General features: G+C 43.3%; 1 protein-coding gene across 1 annotated transcript; it reads right to left on the bottom strand.

The window, feature by feature from the left end:
- Positions 1-614: 614 nt before the first annotated feature.
- LOC121549681 (biogenesis of lysosome-related organelles complex 1 subunit 5) lies at positions 615-5,760 on the bottom strand. The gene is made up of 5 exons (XM_041861514.2): positions 5,439-5,760; positions 3,958-4,040; positions 3,733-3,862; positions 3,488-3,546; positions 615-2,036 (listed from the first exon to the last, which is right to left on the bottom strand). Exons 1-5 carry the CDS (start codon positions 5,455-5,457, stop codon positions 1,863-1,865), a joined length of 465 nt encoding a protein of 154 aa, XP_041717448.1. The 5' UTR covers positions 5,458-5,760; the 3' UTR covers positions 615-1,862.
- Between the last annotated feature and the right edge of the window lie 7,838 nt (positions 5,761-13,598).

The raw sequence follows: 13,598 nt of genomic DNA, 5'->3' as shown, positions 1-13,598 counted from the left end.
AGGTCGTTGACCTTTGACATCTGCTATGTACAGTACAGTGTGATATCCTCCAGACTTACATTAGGGGTGCACCAGATTCTCACCACACCAGAGGACTTAATAGGGGCGAAGGGCTTAGAGCACTTTCTCATGAATAGCACTGACTTTATTGTTGACGTTTTGGAACCCGGGCAGGTTTTTCTCTCTCGTTCTCTCACTAAACCGACAAAATAAACAGGGCCAGATGAAAGACTGGCGGTGGTTTCCGGACTGTCACTCCTCGTTAAATAGTGATGGACTGTCTGGCTCTTGCTGGCTGGGCCGTCAGGGCTCCCCTGGCTACACTACTATACCTCCACAACACTGCCATGCCCTCTCAGATCTCTGACGATAACAAACCCGGCCCTGCCCTGATGCCAGTCACTCACAGAGGGTGACCCAGGGTTACCGGACAGCGGCCACCATCGCGGGCAGAACGGAAGGGGTCACCGCGAGCCAAATGGAAAAGACTGCGCTTCAACCTCCACTGAAATTGGATACTGCGCCTCGGTTCGAGCCCAGCTGTCAGACGTTGGCATTGCTGAACTACGTTGTATACATTTGAGTCGAGAGAAAGAAACCACACTTGAGCCATGCAGAGTTTAGCAACGCTTTATTTTACTTATACTGATTGATGAGATCTGCGTCCCCAACGCAACAAAGAAGTCTTATGTAAGGGGTCCGTGCACACATTGTGTTCATGAGAGCCATTTTAAATATTTGTTCTGTCACTTTCTACTGAGATGAATCCTGTTCCCAGCAGGTCAGGAATGTGTCAGGGAGTCCATCCACCCTTCAGTCTAAACAGCATGCCATTGTCCAGTGCATATACTGTCTTTAAACAAAACACTTCATAAAGCGCTACAAGTGTACCTCTCCATTTAACAAGGTACATAAGAGGCCTGGGAAAACACCACTAAATAATGTCCACTTCTGACTGTTTGAGCTTGTTTCAGTAAAACCATTTCTGATTTCCTTATTTTGAGAGGTTGCTAGTTGTACTTGATGTCAGAGGTTGAATGTACCCTAATCTGAAGAGTTGGTGAGCCATGCCTAGTTGGGAAAACTGCTCAGTGAGTAAAGTTTGAGATGTTGACCTGTGCCGTTGACAAGCCAGCTTTGAATAGCACTTCTGACAAACCAGCTTTGAATAGCACTTCTGACGTTAAACATTTTCACTCGCATGTAGCTTAAAATATCTAATCTGTGCCAAATTCCAGTTTATTTTCTTATTCAGCTGGAGGCAAACACTAGGTTTGGGCGATAGCCTTGCCGTGCTACGCCACTGTTTATATCTAGAAGTTAAGTAGAACTCTAAGAAATCGAAGATGTGTCAAAAATGATATTCAGCTCAGGGCTCCAGCTATGCATTTGGTTTGCTAACTAAGTGGCTAGATGTCAAGATCAAGCAGAGACATTCAATCCCCTCCTGGATCAAGATCCCTGTTGCCAGAATTGTTTGATGGTATGACGGTATGAAAATCTGGATACTGCCCAACTATAGCAAACACACATCTATCAACACCTCCTAGAAAATTCCATTAAAAATCGCAAAATGTTAAAAGCTTCGCAGCCAAGGAACAAACATGTAATTTATGTTTTAAAAATGAGATTTTCCAGAACTTGACATACATATTTCATGTGCTTAGGACAGAAAATGATGATGTTGATGGGCTGTGAAAATGCCAAGTTGTTAATCACACTTTCTTATTTGTGATCTGGAAAATGTTGACTTATGCGCTCAGAAGTCCTCTGTTAGTGCCAACAACTAAGTACTGCATCAATCAAAGGCTACAACTTAATTTCAAGCAGACAGACAGACACACACACACACACACCGAGGATCAAAAGTGGGAGAATTTGGCCAGGTCCTTCTTCATGTTGCTGTACATGATGCTGAGGCGTCCGACGGCCTTGGCATGTTCCTTGTCCACCTCCTCCTCCAGCCGCTGCTGCTCCTTCAGAAACTTGTCCCAGTCCTCCTTCCGTCTGTCTATGGTCACCTGCAACTGGGTGCTCTAAGGTGCACAACACACAAGGATCTGGGTCAGGCTCGAAGACAGAACATTTCCGAACTAGACAAAAATGAAATGGGAAATGAAAACACTCCTGTTGGGGAGATTTGGGTGGTACCGGTACTCTGTTTCAAAAAGCTATCTCCTGTTTAGTGCCAACTGATCCACCCCTGGGCCCGGTTTCCCAAAAGCATCTTAAAACCAAGTTCATCGTTAGAACCTTTGTAGGAGCATCGTTAAATCCCAGAGTTGTTTCCCAAAACCATCATTACTAAAGTTGCACTTGAAAACGCTCTTTAGACTCCCGAGTTCGAATCCAGGCTCTGTCGTAGCCGGCCGTGACCGGGAGACTCATGGGGCGGTGCACAATTGGCCCAGGGTAGGGGAGGGAATGGCCGGCAGGGATGTAGCTCAGTTGGTAGAGCATGGCGTTTGCAACGCCAGGGTTGTGGGTTCGATTCCCATAGGGTGGGCAGTATGATTTAAAAAAAAAAAATAATAATGTATGCACTCACTAACTGTAAGTCGCTCTGGATAAGAGCGTCTGCTAAATGACGTAAATGTATTTACCGACTGCCTCAGACCACTCTTAGAACAGCTAAGTGCATTGTTATGTGCTTTTTTGCCCTTCCTCATGAATTTATACACAGAAGATCTCCGCTAAACATTGACTCAAGATGTTTATCTGTCTCTCTGTGAACGCCTATAACTTCAGAACGAAGTTGACTACAAAGTTACCAATGTCTTTGTATGTTACAGACAAGCGAAGGATAAAAAGACTGTATTTAAAGGTAAAAGATGCTTCAAATGAGAACCCAGATGACTGTATTAAAAGGTAAATACAGTATAGACTACATAAGCCTACACATTTCAATCATATTGACATCTATTTCTTGTTCAATCAATTGAGTTCTATTTGGCTAATTGTAGGCTACTGTTTGTTTGTAGGCTACTGTTTGTTTGTTTGCCTAAATATATTTCATGATGTGTAACATGTGAGCAAAATGTGATTTTGTGCATTATCATTGGGTAGGCCGGGCTTAAGCATTAGGATAAGCCGCCTTAATATTTGCATCCATAGCCTATAGGTGATAATATCTCTCTAGGAGCACCAGCTGATCTGTCGTCAGTGTTGTGGAATACTTATAATGTTAAGGTAAGATTTGAATGGTAAAAGCTGATCTGAGAGCAGTGCAGCCTTTCTTTTGATCCTATCAGTATCGACGACACCTGCTCCAACGACGCACTTAGTGAAAGTCCTCCCTACTTTAGTGGTTTGGGAAAACGCATGTGAGTTCTTCGGTCGTTGTACGATGCATTGTTAATACACTCGTAAGCCTAAATTCCATCGCTATCGGGAAACCGGGCCTTGGTCTGTTGTCACAATCCACGCCTGTGAATGGTTAAATCACTATTTGTAATTCATGGGCTTTGATGAGAGCCTGTGTCTTTACTTGCTCTGCCTCTAGCTCCCTCTGCTGGATACTCTGTGACATGTGATTCGCAGCCTCCACTGTAGAAAACACAATGAACAATGTTACATTCAAGTACTTTCCAGCCTTATCAGTAAGGCACATTGAAATAATACAATGCAGTAATGTAATTTGGAGAACACTACGATAGCATTCAATCACTCCATATAACAACTGCAATGGTTAGCAATTGAAAAATACCCTGGCTAGGTCAGGAAGGGGCTTACATCGTGTGAGGGCCTCACAGAGGTGCTTATGCATGTGCTCTGAACATTTGGGCAACGACTGCTCGTTGGTCTCCACCACCATTTTGTTCAGGTTGTCCAGCAAACGGCTCTCTCTGAATCCACGTTTTTCCTTCAAAATCACAAAAACTTGTATGTTAACAATGATCAAATGACAATTAATAAATTGGTCAAATCACATATTAATGGTGCAAGCTGAATACTTACGTCAAATTCTCTCACAAAATAGCAGATCTCCCCTTGTACGACAGGTCTATGGTCTATTAGCCTGGACTGAATATCCCCAACATCTAATGGGAGACACAAACCATCAACATGTCATGTTGAGTAATTGATCATGTCAAATCAGTGGAGGCTGGTGAGAGGAGCTATAGGAGTATGGGCTCATTGTAATGGCTGGTATGGAATTAATGGAACGGTATCAAACATATGGACACCACATGTTTGACTCCGTTCCATTAATTCCATTCCAGCCATTACAATGAGCCCATACTCCTTTAGCTCCTCCAACCAGCCTCCTCTCTGTCAGATATATTGAAAAGTAACAACTTTATTTTCTATTGTAGGAGGACTAAGGCTAGCAGTCAACACTGGGGTCAATTACATTTCAACTCAAGGAATTGTGTCCCCATCTTAGAGGAAATAATAAAAAATGTTCCACATATGAATTATTGACAGTAAAATAGTCTGAATTCAAGAATTACATTTCAATTTAGCTCCTGAATTCAGAAAAAAGAAAACACACAAGGACACAGTGAGTCTGCCTAACAGATCTGGGATCAGGTTAGAGTCTGACTAACAGATCTTGGACCATTTAGAGGCTGACTAACAGATCTGGGATCAGGTTAGAGTCTGACTAACAGATCTGGGGCCAGGTTAGAGACTGCCTAACAGATCTGGGATCAGGTTAGAGTTTGACTAACAGATCTGGGGCCAGGTTAGAGTCTGACTAACAGATCTGGGGCCAGGTTAGAGGCTGCCTAACAGAACTGGGGCCAGGTTAGAGGCTGCCTAACAGATATGGGATCAGGTTAGAGTTTGACTAACAGATCTGGGGCCAGGTTAGAGTCTGACTAACAGATCTGGGGCCAGGTTAGAGGCTGCCTAACAGATCTGGGACCTGGTTAGAGACTGCCTACCAGATCTGGGTCCAGGTTAGAGGCTGCCTAACAGATCTGGGACCTGGTTAGAGACTGCCTAACAGATCTGGGACCTGGTTAGAGACTGCCTAACAGATCTGGGTTCAGGTTAGAGGCTGCCTAACCGATCTGGGATCAGGTTAGAGTTTGACTAACAGATCTGGGGCCAGGTTAAAGGCTGCATAACAGATCTGGGACCTAGTTAGATGATGCCTAACAGATCTGGGACCAGGTTAGAGACTGCCTAACAGATCTGGGACCAGGCTAGAGTCTACTTAACAGATCTGGGACCAGGCTAGAGTCTACCTAACATATCTGGGACCAGGTTAGATGATGCCTAACATATCTGGGACCAGGTTAGAGGCTGCTAGTCTGGGTACCAGTCCGTTTACCTATCATTCCACTCCTTGCTAGCTAAACAGACTGGCACCCAGGCTAAAGAGGATGGCAGTTGTATGCGTAAATTCTGCAACGCATGACTCTCTCGAGTTGTGCAGATTTGCTAGCTATCTGCAATTTATGGTAACTGCAACATGATAATGAACTCACCTTTGGCTATCTTGTCCATATCCACGCGTTAAAACACACACATCTAATAGTTTACAACCCCGACAACACGTGAAAAACTTTGTTTAGGTTTGAGTAAGCTTGCTAGCTAGCTAACTAGCTGGCTTTAGCAACTTCTTTCAACCTCTTTTCGCTATAGCCTAGTTACAGAAGAGCTAAACGCTTACTAGCTATTTACATGCAAGTTATCTTATGTACGTTTGCATATAATTTTTAGTAATTCTAACAAACCTAAACTGTAATTGTAGTCAGTTGATTTGAAGTAAATATTCACACTACTTCCGGGTACGAAGTCTTGGATCAAACCAAACCTCCCAAAACGGGTGGCATACTTAGAGGCCTACCAATGCAAATTCAAAGGCAACAGTATGTACAGTTCCGTAGCATCAATAATCACTTTTGTGAATGTATACTATGGATGTAGCCTACGCATTTATCAGCACATTTCCGTCTTCAATGGTTTAGTATTTCATATCTCTCTCGCTCTGTTCAATCCAATGGGCTTTATTGGCATGGGAAACATATGTTTACATTGCCAAAGGAAGTGAAATAGATAATAAACAAATGTGAAATAAACAAAAAATGAACAGTAAACATTACACTCACAAAAGTTTCTAAGGAATAGAGACATTTCAAATGTAATATTATGGCTATGTGTTATGATGTGCAAATATCTCTCTATGTGTGTGTGTGTGTGATAAGGCATTTAAACATCTGTAGTGTTATTGATGAAATGCAATTTATTTCAGGATGTAAATCTCAATGATGGAGGACAGGAGGTCTTGCATGAGTTAGGACTGCAGATGTCAGCCTTGCTCTATGGTGTGGCTTTATCAGTGAGTTCCCCACAGCCACATAAAGTCTAACACTGAGGATGAGGCTGATGAGTCACCTCTGCATAGCCTATAATACAATGAATTGAAGTGTCTCGTAACAGTGATGAACCATTTACATCTATACAATTCACCCACCCCATTTAGGCTGACGACAGTCGTAATTATAAGGATTGGCCATCATTTTGTGGGATTTCATCAAGTAATACCTTATTGTATGTATCTGTCATGGATTTAGAATTGAAACATTATGCTGTGTGTACAATGTCGGCCATATCAGGAAATAGTAGAAATCTGAATATGAGTTGTGGACTTTAAAAGTGAGATTATCACTACACGTCCCATCTCCTTGGTTTTGTGCATCATCCATTCAATCAGTAAATTAAGTACTATAATATTATGGGCCACTGTATCCTACCAAGACTGACCAAAGATGAGTACAGAGGACAGTACATGTACAGATGTACAAAAGTCATGCAGATATAATATACAGAGAAGAAGTTTGAGAGTATCACTTCATGTTATGCTAATTCTGGTGAGGAGAGGAATACTTATTTTTACTGAAGAAAAAGTGTGTTCACATAATTTGCCACTAGGTGGAAACAAGGTCCAGTTTTATAATTACCAATCTGGTTAATGAGACACTGCTTAGTAAATTAATTTGTAATATATCACATCCTCTCAGTGTAGGCCTATTCAGAGACAAGAACTCCTGGCAAGACCACATTAAGAACGGGGGTCCTTAGACCGATTGGCGCAGTGGTCTAAGGCACTGCATCGCATTGAGGCGTCACTACAGACCCCCTGGTTCGATTCCAGGCACAACCGGCCGTGATTGGGAGTCCCATAGGGCAGCGCACAATTGGCCCAGCGTCGTCCGGGTTTGGCCGGTGTAGGCCGTCATTGTAAATAAGAATGTGTTCTTAACTGACTTGCCTAGTTAAATAAAGGAAAAATAAAAAAAGACATCAAACATTTGCTCTAAAAGAAGTGCCCGCATTTACTCAGAACTGTCACTTCCACATAAAATAAAGTATTCAGACATGCGCTAATTCTCGTCCTAGCTAAATAGTTGTTAGTTTTCTGCATAATTGAGTTTGATCTGAGTCTATTAGATATTGCAGTTCTTGTGGCAATTGATCAACTGCCACCGCAGAGCGCTCCAGGGCCCATTGAAAAAGAATGCATTAGTAAACTTTGACGTTTGTGAAAATAAGTAGATGTGCTTTTAAATTGATTGCCTACAAACAAGGTCAGATGAACATGAAATAATGACAAAACAACACGTACACAGTATGACAATTACATAACCTATATTCCCTTGTTGTGCATGCAAATCATATTTAGATTGACTGCACAGCATTTCACAAATGATGGATCAAATATTTTGTTAAAGACTAAAAATACTTGTGCCTAATAGGCTGCAATGTAATGTAAAATGTAAATGTAGATATATTGTAGTACACTAGCAGAATTTGAGAATTTAAGAGTATAACATTATTATAGTGATGGTAAAAATGTAATTACACATCAACAGCCATGAAATATATAAAGAAAATGGCCAATGCCAATTTGCTCAATAAAGCATAGACCAACATCACATAATTTACAGTTGTTGAATTATATATACTGTCTTTTTAATTCCAAATCGATTTTCACAGGTCCACAAGTACAGTTGTAATTAAATAGATTTTTCAAGTAGTGTACATTCTATTTTCATTGACTTTATGTAAAAGTATGAATATGTATTTTTTCTTCTTCTTGTAGTTGAGAGTGAATGAACACACTTTAATTACACCTAAAGAAATGTGTGACTATATGGCCTACATATTGGGAGTGTGGACCGCAAACTGAACTAAAGCCACAAAATAACTGCACGATTGTGAAACTGAATGCACCTCATTGCACGATTCTACTGTATATACACTGCAGCACAGAAGTAGACGTTAAAGTAGTTAGAGAACGAAGCCAACATCGCCATGACGACGATGGCACTGTATTAGTCCATTATTATCTGCCAGGGTTGTGTTCCAGGTTCCAGTTAGGTTCGCATGCGATTGTCCCTTGTGTATAGACTCTTCTGTCTCACAGGTCTATTAAGTGAATACCGCGACAGTGGTGATCTCTTCATTGCACACCCGTTCTGAAATAGCATGGCATTTCAAGGGCAAATAACACAGTGGAGTGTATTCAAAATAGTTTTTTTAAAGAAAGTTGGCCGAAATATTTCCAGAATAAATAAAATTTACAATATTTCTGAATAAGGTGTGAAAAATGTTCAATACTTTAACAATGTGCTAAAAATTAAATGTTTTATAAGACATTCCTATACAATTTAAAATGTGGATTTATATTTAGATAATTAATTAAATTAGCTACAGGTTACAGGCTACAGGTTACAGTTAGATGTACATGTAAATTATTTATCTTTATAAACTAGGTGGTTCGAGCCCTGAATGCTGATTGGCTGACAGCCGTGGTATATCAGACCGTATACCACGTGTATGACAAAACATGTACAGTGCCTTGCAAAAGTATTCATCCCCCTTGGCATTTTTCAAATTTTGTTGCATTACAACCTGTAATTTAAATGGATTTTTATTTGGATTTCATGTAATGGACATACACAAAATAGTGGTGAAGTGAAATGAATGAAATAACTTGTTTAAAAAATTTCTAAAAAATAAATAGCGGAAAAGTGGTGCGTGCATATGTATTCACCCCCTTTGCTATGAAGCCCCTTAATAAGATCTGGTGCAACCAATTACCTTCAGAAGTCACATGATTAGTTAAATAAAGTCCACCTGTGTGCAATCTAAGTGTCACATGATCTCAGTATATGTACACCTGTTCTGAAAGGCCCCAGAGTCTGCAACACCACTAAGCAAGGGGCACCACCAAGCAAGCGGCACCATGAAGACCAAGGAGCTCTCCAAACAGGTCAGGGACAAAGTTGTGGAGAAGTACATATCAGGGTTGGGTTACAAATAAATATCCAAAACTTTGAACATCCCACGGAGCACCATTATTAAAAAATTGAAAGAATATGGCACCACAACAAACCTGCCAAGAGAGGGCCACCCACCAAAACCCACGGACCAGGCAAGGAGGGAGTTAATCAGAGAGGCAACAAAGAGACCAAAGATAACCCTGAAGGAGCTGCAAAGCTCCACAGCAGAGATTGGAGTATCTGTCCATAGGACCACTTTAAGCCGTACACTCCACAGAGCTGGGCTTTACGGAAGAGTGGCCAGAAAAAAGCCATTGCTTAAAGAAAGAAATAAGCAAACACGTTTGGTGTTCGCCAAAGGCATGTGGGAGACTCCCCAAACATATGGAAGAAGGTACTCTGGTCAGATTAGACTAAAATTGAGCTTTTTGGCCATCAAGGAAAACGCTATGTCTGGCACAAACCCAACACCTCATCACCCCGAGAACACCATCCCCACAGTGAAGCATGGTGGTTGCAGCATCATGCTGTGGGTATGTTTTTCATTGGCAGGGACTGGGAAACTGGTCAGAATTGTTATGCACGGTCAAGTTTTCTGTTTTTTTTGGTCTTATTTCTTGTTTGTTTCACAATAAAAAAAATGGCATATTCAAAGTGGTAGGCATGTTGTGTAAATCAAATGATACAACCCCCCCCCCCCAAATCCGTTTAAATTCCAGGTTGTAAGGCAACAAAATAGGAAAAATGCCAAGGGGGGTGAATACTTTCGCAAGCCACTGTATTTTTACTGCTCTAATTACGTTGGTAACAAGTTTATAATAGCAATAAGGTACCTCGGGGGTTTGTGGTATATGGCCAATATAACACGGCTAAGGGCTGTATCCAGGCACACCACTTTGCGCCGTGCCTAAGAACAGCCCTTAGCCATGGTATATTGGCCATATACCACACCCCCTCGTGCATTATTGCTTAAGTATTTCCCTCCATAGCATATAGCTTTGTTCTCATAGACCTCCACACACAGTATGTGAAACCACAGCCTTGCTCTTCGCTTGCTCAGACTGCAGTAACTTGGCTGAGGTCCTGGAGCATTGAGTCCTTAGACAAACGGTGAGTGTTCTGTGGGAGGTCTGTACGAGTGGTTTACAAAACATACCCATCGGGCCTGTTAGCGTGGTGATGGCTTAGAAAACACAGCTCTTTTTTTCTCCCCCTAACGACGGTGCTGCTCACATTACCCAATGGGTTTAATTATGTTGCATTACATTGCTCTCGCTCTCTCCCCCCCCCCCTCTCTCTCACTCCTCCTCTCTCTCTCTGGCTCTGGTCATGATCTCTGGGCCCTTGGAGAAGGCCAGAGGGACCATGGTGCTTGGCGTTCACAGCATGCTGAGCGCCACTGACTGTGGCTCTGAACAGGTGGGGGGTGGAGGGGGTGGATGGGGAGGATTACTCACTGCCTGGGCCCCTAGGCGGGGGCCCCTCCTGCCGTACACCCACCTGCCCCCCCCCCCCTCTTCCCCTCTCTCGCTCAGCCAGCTCACTTTGCTCTACAGCTCCCTGGGCACTGAACAGGTCAGTCGTCCTGGTGCCACCCTATCCCCGCTGCATCCTGGAGGCTGCTCCTGAGCTGCCCACCACCACTGTGCCAGAGAGAGAGAGAGAGAGAAAGAGGCCCCAGGAAATAACTGGAGCCCCGTTAATAGTGGCACCTCAGGAGGCATGGTGGAGCATGACGCTGCCCTGCTGTCACCTCCTTCCAGGGCCGAGCGGCAGAAGGAAGCAGCAAGAAGCAGCGGCAGACAAGTAGCTCAGCCTGAAAATCAACATATGCAGTCGTCATGTGCTTTTTGGGAGACATTTTTTTTTTCTCCGCCAAGCAACCTTGTCAGCCGCATCTTGCGATATGTAAACTGCCTCTTCTTGGAGTGGAACGATTGTGTCGTTTACGATTAGCGTTCTCAGCGGGCCCTGGTTTGGGGCTGTCCCCGGGATTAGCGGGCCGCTGCGCTGTCACTTCTTCCACAGGGACATCCGCTGCAACGATAATCCAACCAAAGGACTGCCTCATCCGAATGGCACGGTGTCCAAGTCAACTGCCGGCAACAGGCAGAGAGAGGCCCAAACCTGTTGAGGCAGACCCTCCCGCACCACGATGGCAATCAAAGTGACAGCCACGGGAGAGAAAGTGGGGACATTTTCTTTGTGTGTGCGAAATAAATCCCCCCACTTCCCTCTGAAACCCCCCACCCCCTCTTCTCCCCCTTTACCATTGGGGCCGCGCGCGGTCTTGAAGGTTGGGACGTTTTTTGTGGGGCCGTGATTTTCGACGTTGGACAGAGGGGGCGCCCGGGGCGGCTGTATTTGGAGTGGTGCCTCGTCAGATTAGATGCACACTGGCTGGGTTTGATGGCCAACCTGGACAGACAAGCCCTGCCAGGCACAGACTGCTCAGGCACATGATGTCAGGAGGACAAAAAAAAAAATCACCGCGAGACCAAGGAGACAGATGACACCCAGCAGGAAGGGAGAGACAAATCTGTAAGCATCCACAATCCAGCTGGCTAGCCCTAGGGTACCTGTCTCTCTGAAGTGGAATCTGCATCATCCCATGAGCTGTCAAATTAGCTCACAGGACTGGAAATGCTGAAAAGATTTGGCCCTCGTAGTGAGGAGGGGTTATTATAAAATGTTATTAATTCATCTTTGCTTCCTGTCCTGAGAATAAATAAATAAATACACAAAACAAAAACAGAAGTATGTAGGGAACAACAAGAAGTAGTATGTAGGGAACAACAGAAGTATGTAGGGAACAACAGAAGTAGGTAGGGAACAACAGAAGTAGGTAGGGAACAACAGAAGTAGGTAGGGAACAACAGAAGTATGTAGGAAACAACAGAAGTAGGTAGGGAACAACATAAGTAGGTAGGGAACAACAGAAGTATGTAGGGAACAGAAGTATGTAGGGAACAACAGAAGTATGTAGGGAACAACAGAAGTAGGTAGGGAACAACAGAAGTATGTAGGGAACAACAGAAGTAGGTAGGGAACAACATAAGTATGTAGGGAACAACAGAAGTATGTAGGGAACAACAGAAGTATGTAGGAAACAACAGAAGTAGGTAGGGAACAACATAAGTAGGTAGGGAACAACAGAAGTATGTAGGGAACAACAGAAGTATGTAGGGAACAACAGAAGTAGGTAGGGAACAACATACAGTGGGGAAAAAAAGTATTTAGTCAGCCACCAATTGTGCAAGTTCTCCCACTTAAAAAGATGAGAGAGGCCTGTAATTTTCATCATAGGTACACGTCAACTATGACAGACAAATTGAGAAAAAAATATCCAGAAAATCACATTGTAGGATTTTTAATGAATGTATTTGTAAATTATAGTGGAAAATAAGTATTTGGTCACCTACAAACAAGCAAGATTTCTGGCTCTCACAGACCTGTAACTTCTTCTTTAAGAGGCTCCTCTGTCCTCCACTCGTTACCTGTATTAATGGCACCTGTTTGAACTTGTTATCAGTATAAAAGACACCTGTCCACAACCTCAAACAGTCACACTCCAAACTCCACTACGGCCAAGACCAAAGAGCTGTCAAAGGACACCAGAAACAAAATTGTAGACCAGCACCAGGCTGGGAAGACTGAATCTGCAATAGGTAAGCAGCTTGGTTTGAAGAAATCAACTGTGGGAGCAATTATTAGGAAATGGAAGACATACAAGACCACTGATAATCTCCCTCGATCTGTGGCTCCACGCAAGATCTCACCCCGTGGGGTCAAAATGATCACAAAAACGGTGAGCAAAAATCCCAGAACCACACGGGGGACGTAGTGAATGACCTGCAGAGAGCTGGGACCAAAGTAACAAAGCCTACCATCAGTAACACACTACGCCGCCAGGGACTCAAATCCTGCAGTGCCAGACGTGTCCCCCTGCTTAAGCCAGTACATGTCCAGGCCCGTCTGAAGTTTGCTAGAGTGCATTTGGATGATCCAGAAGAGGATTGGGAGAATGTCATATGGTCAGATGAAACCAAAATAGAACTTTTTGGTAAAAACTCAACTCATCGTGTTTGGAGGACAAAGAATGCTGAGTTGCATCCAAAGAACACCATACCTACTGTGAAGCATGGGGGTGGAAACATCATGCTTTGGGGCTGTTTTTCTGCAAAGGGACCAGGACGACTGATCCATGTAAAGGAAATAATGAATGGGGCCATGTATCGTGAGATTTTGAGTGAAAACCTCCTTCCATCAGCAAGGGCATTGAAGATGAAACGTGGCTGGGTCTTTCAGCATGACAATGATCCCAAACACACCGCCCGGGCAACGAAGGAGTGGCTTCGT

Source organism: Coregonus clupeaformis, unplaced genomic scaffold (assembly GCF_020615455.1).
Source record: "Coregonus clupeaformis isolate EN_2021a unplaced genomic scaffold, ASM2061545v1 scaf0140, whole genome shotgun sequence".
Taxonomy (NCBI): domain Eukaryota; kingdom Metazoa; phylum Chordata; class Actinopteri; order Salmoniformes; family Salmonidae; genus Coregonus; species Coregonus clupeaformis.
The sequence above is the reverse complement of the archived record's forward strand: the minus strand, read 5'-3'. Positions and strand labels throughout refer to the sequence as shown.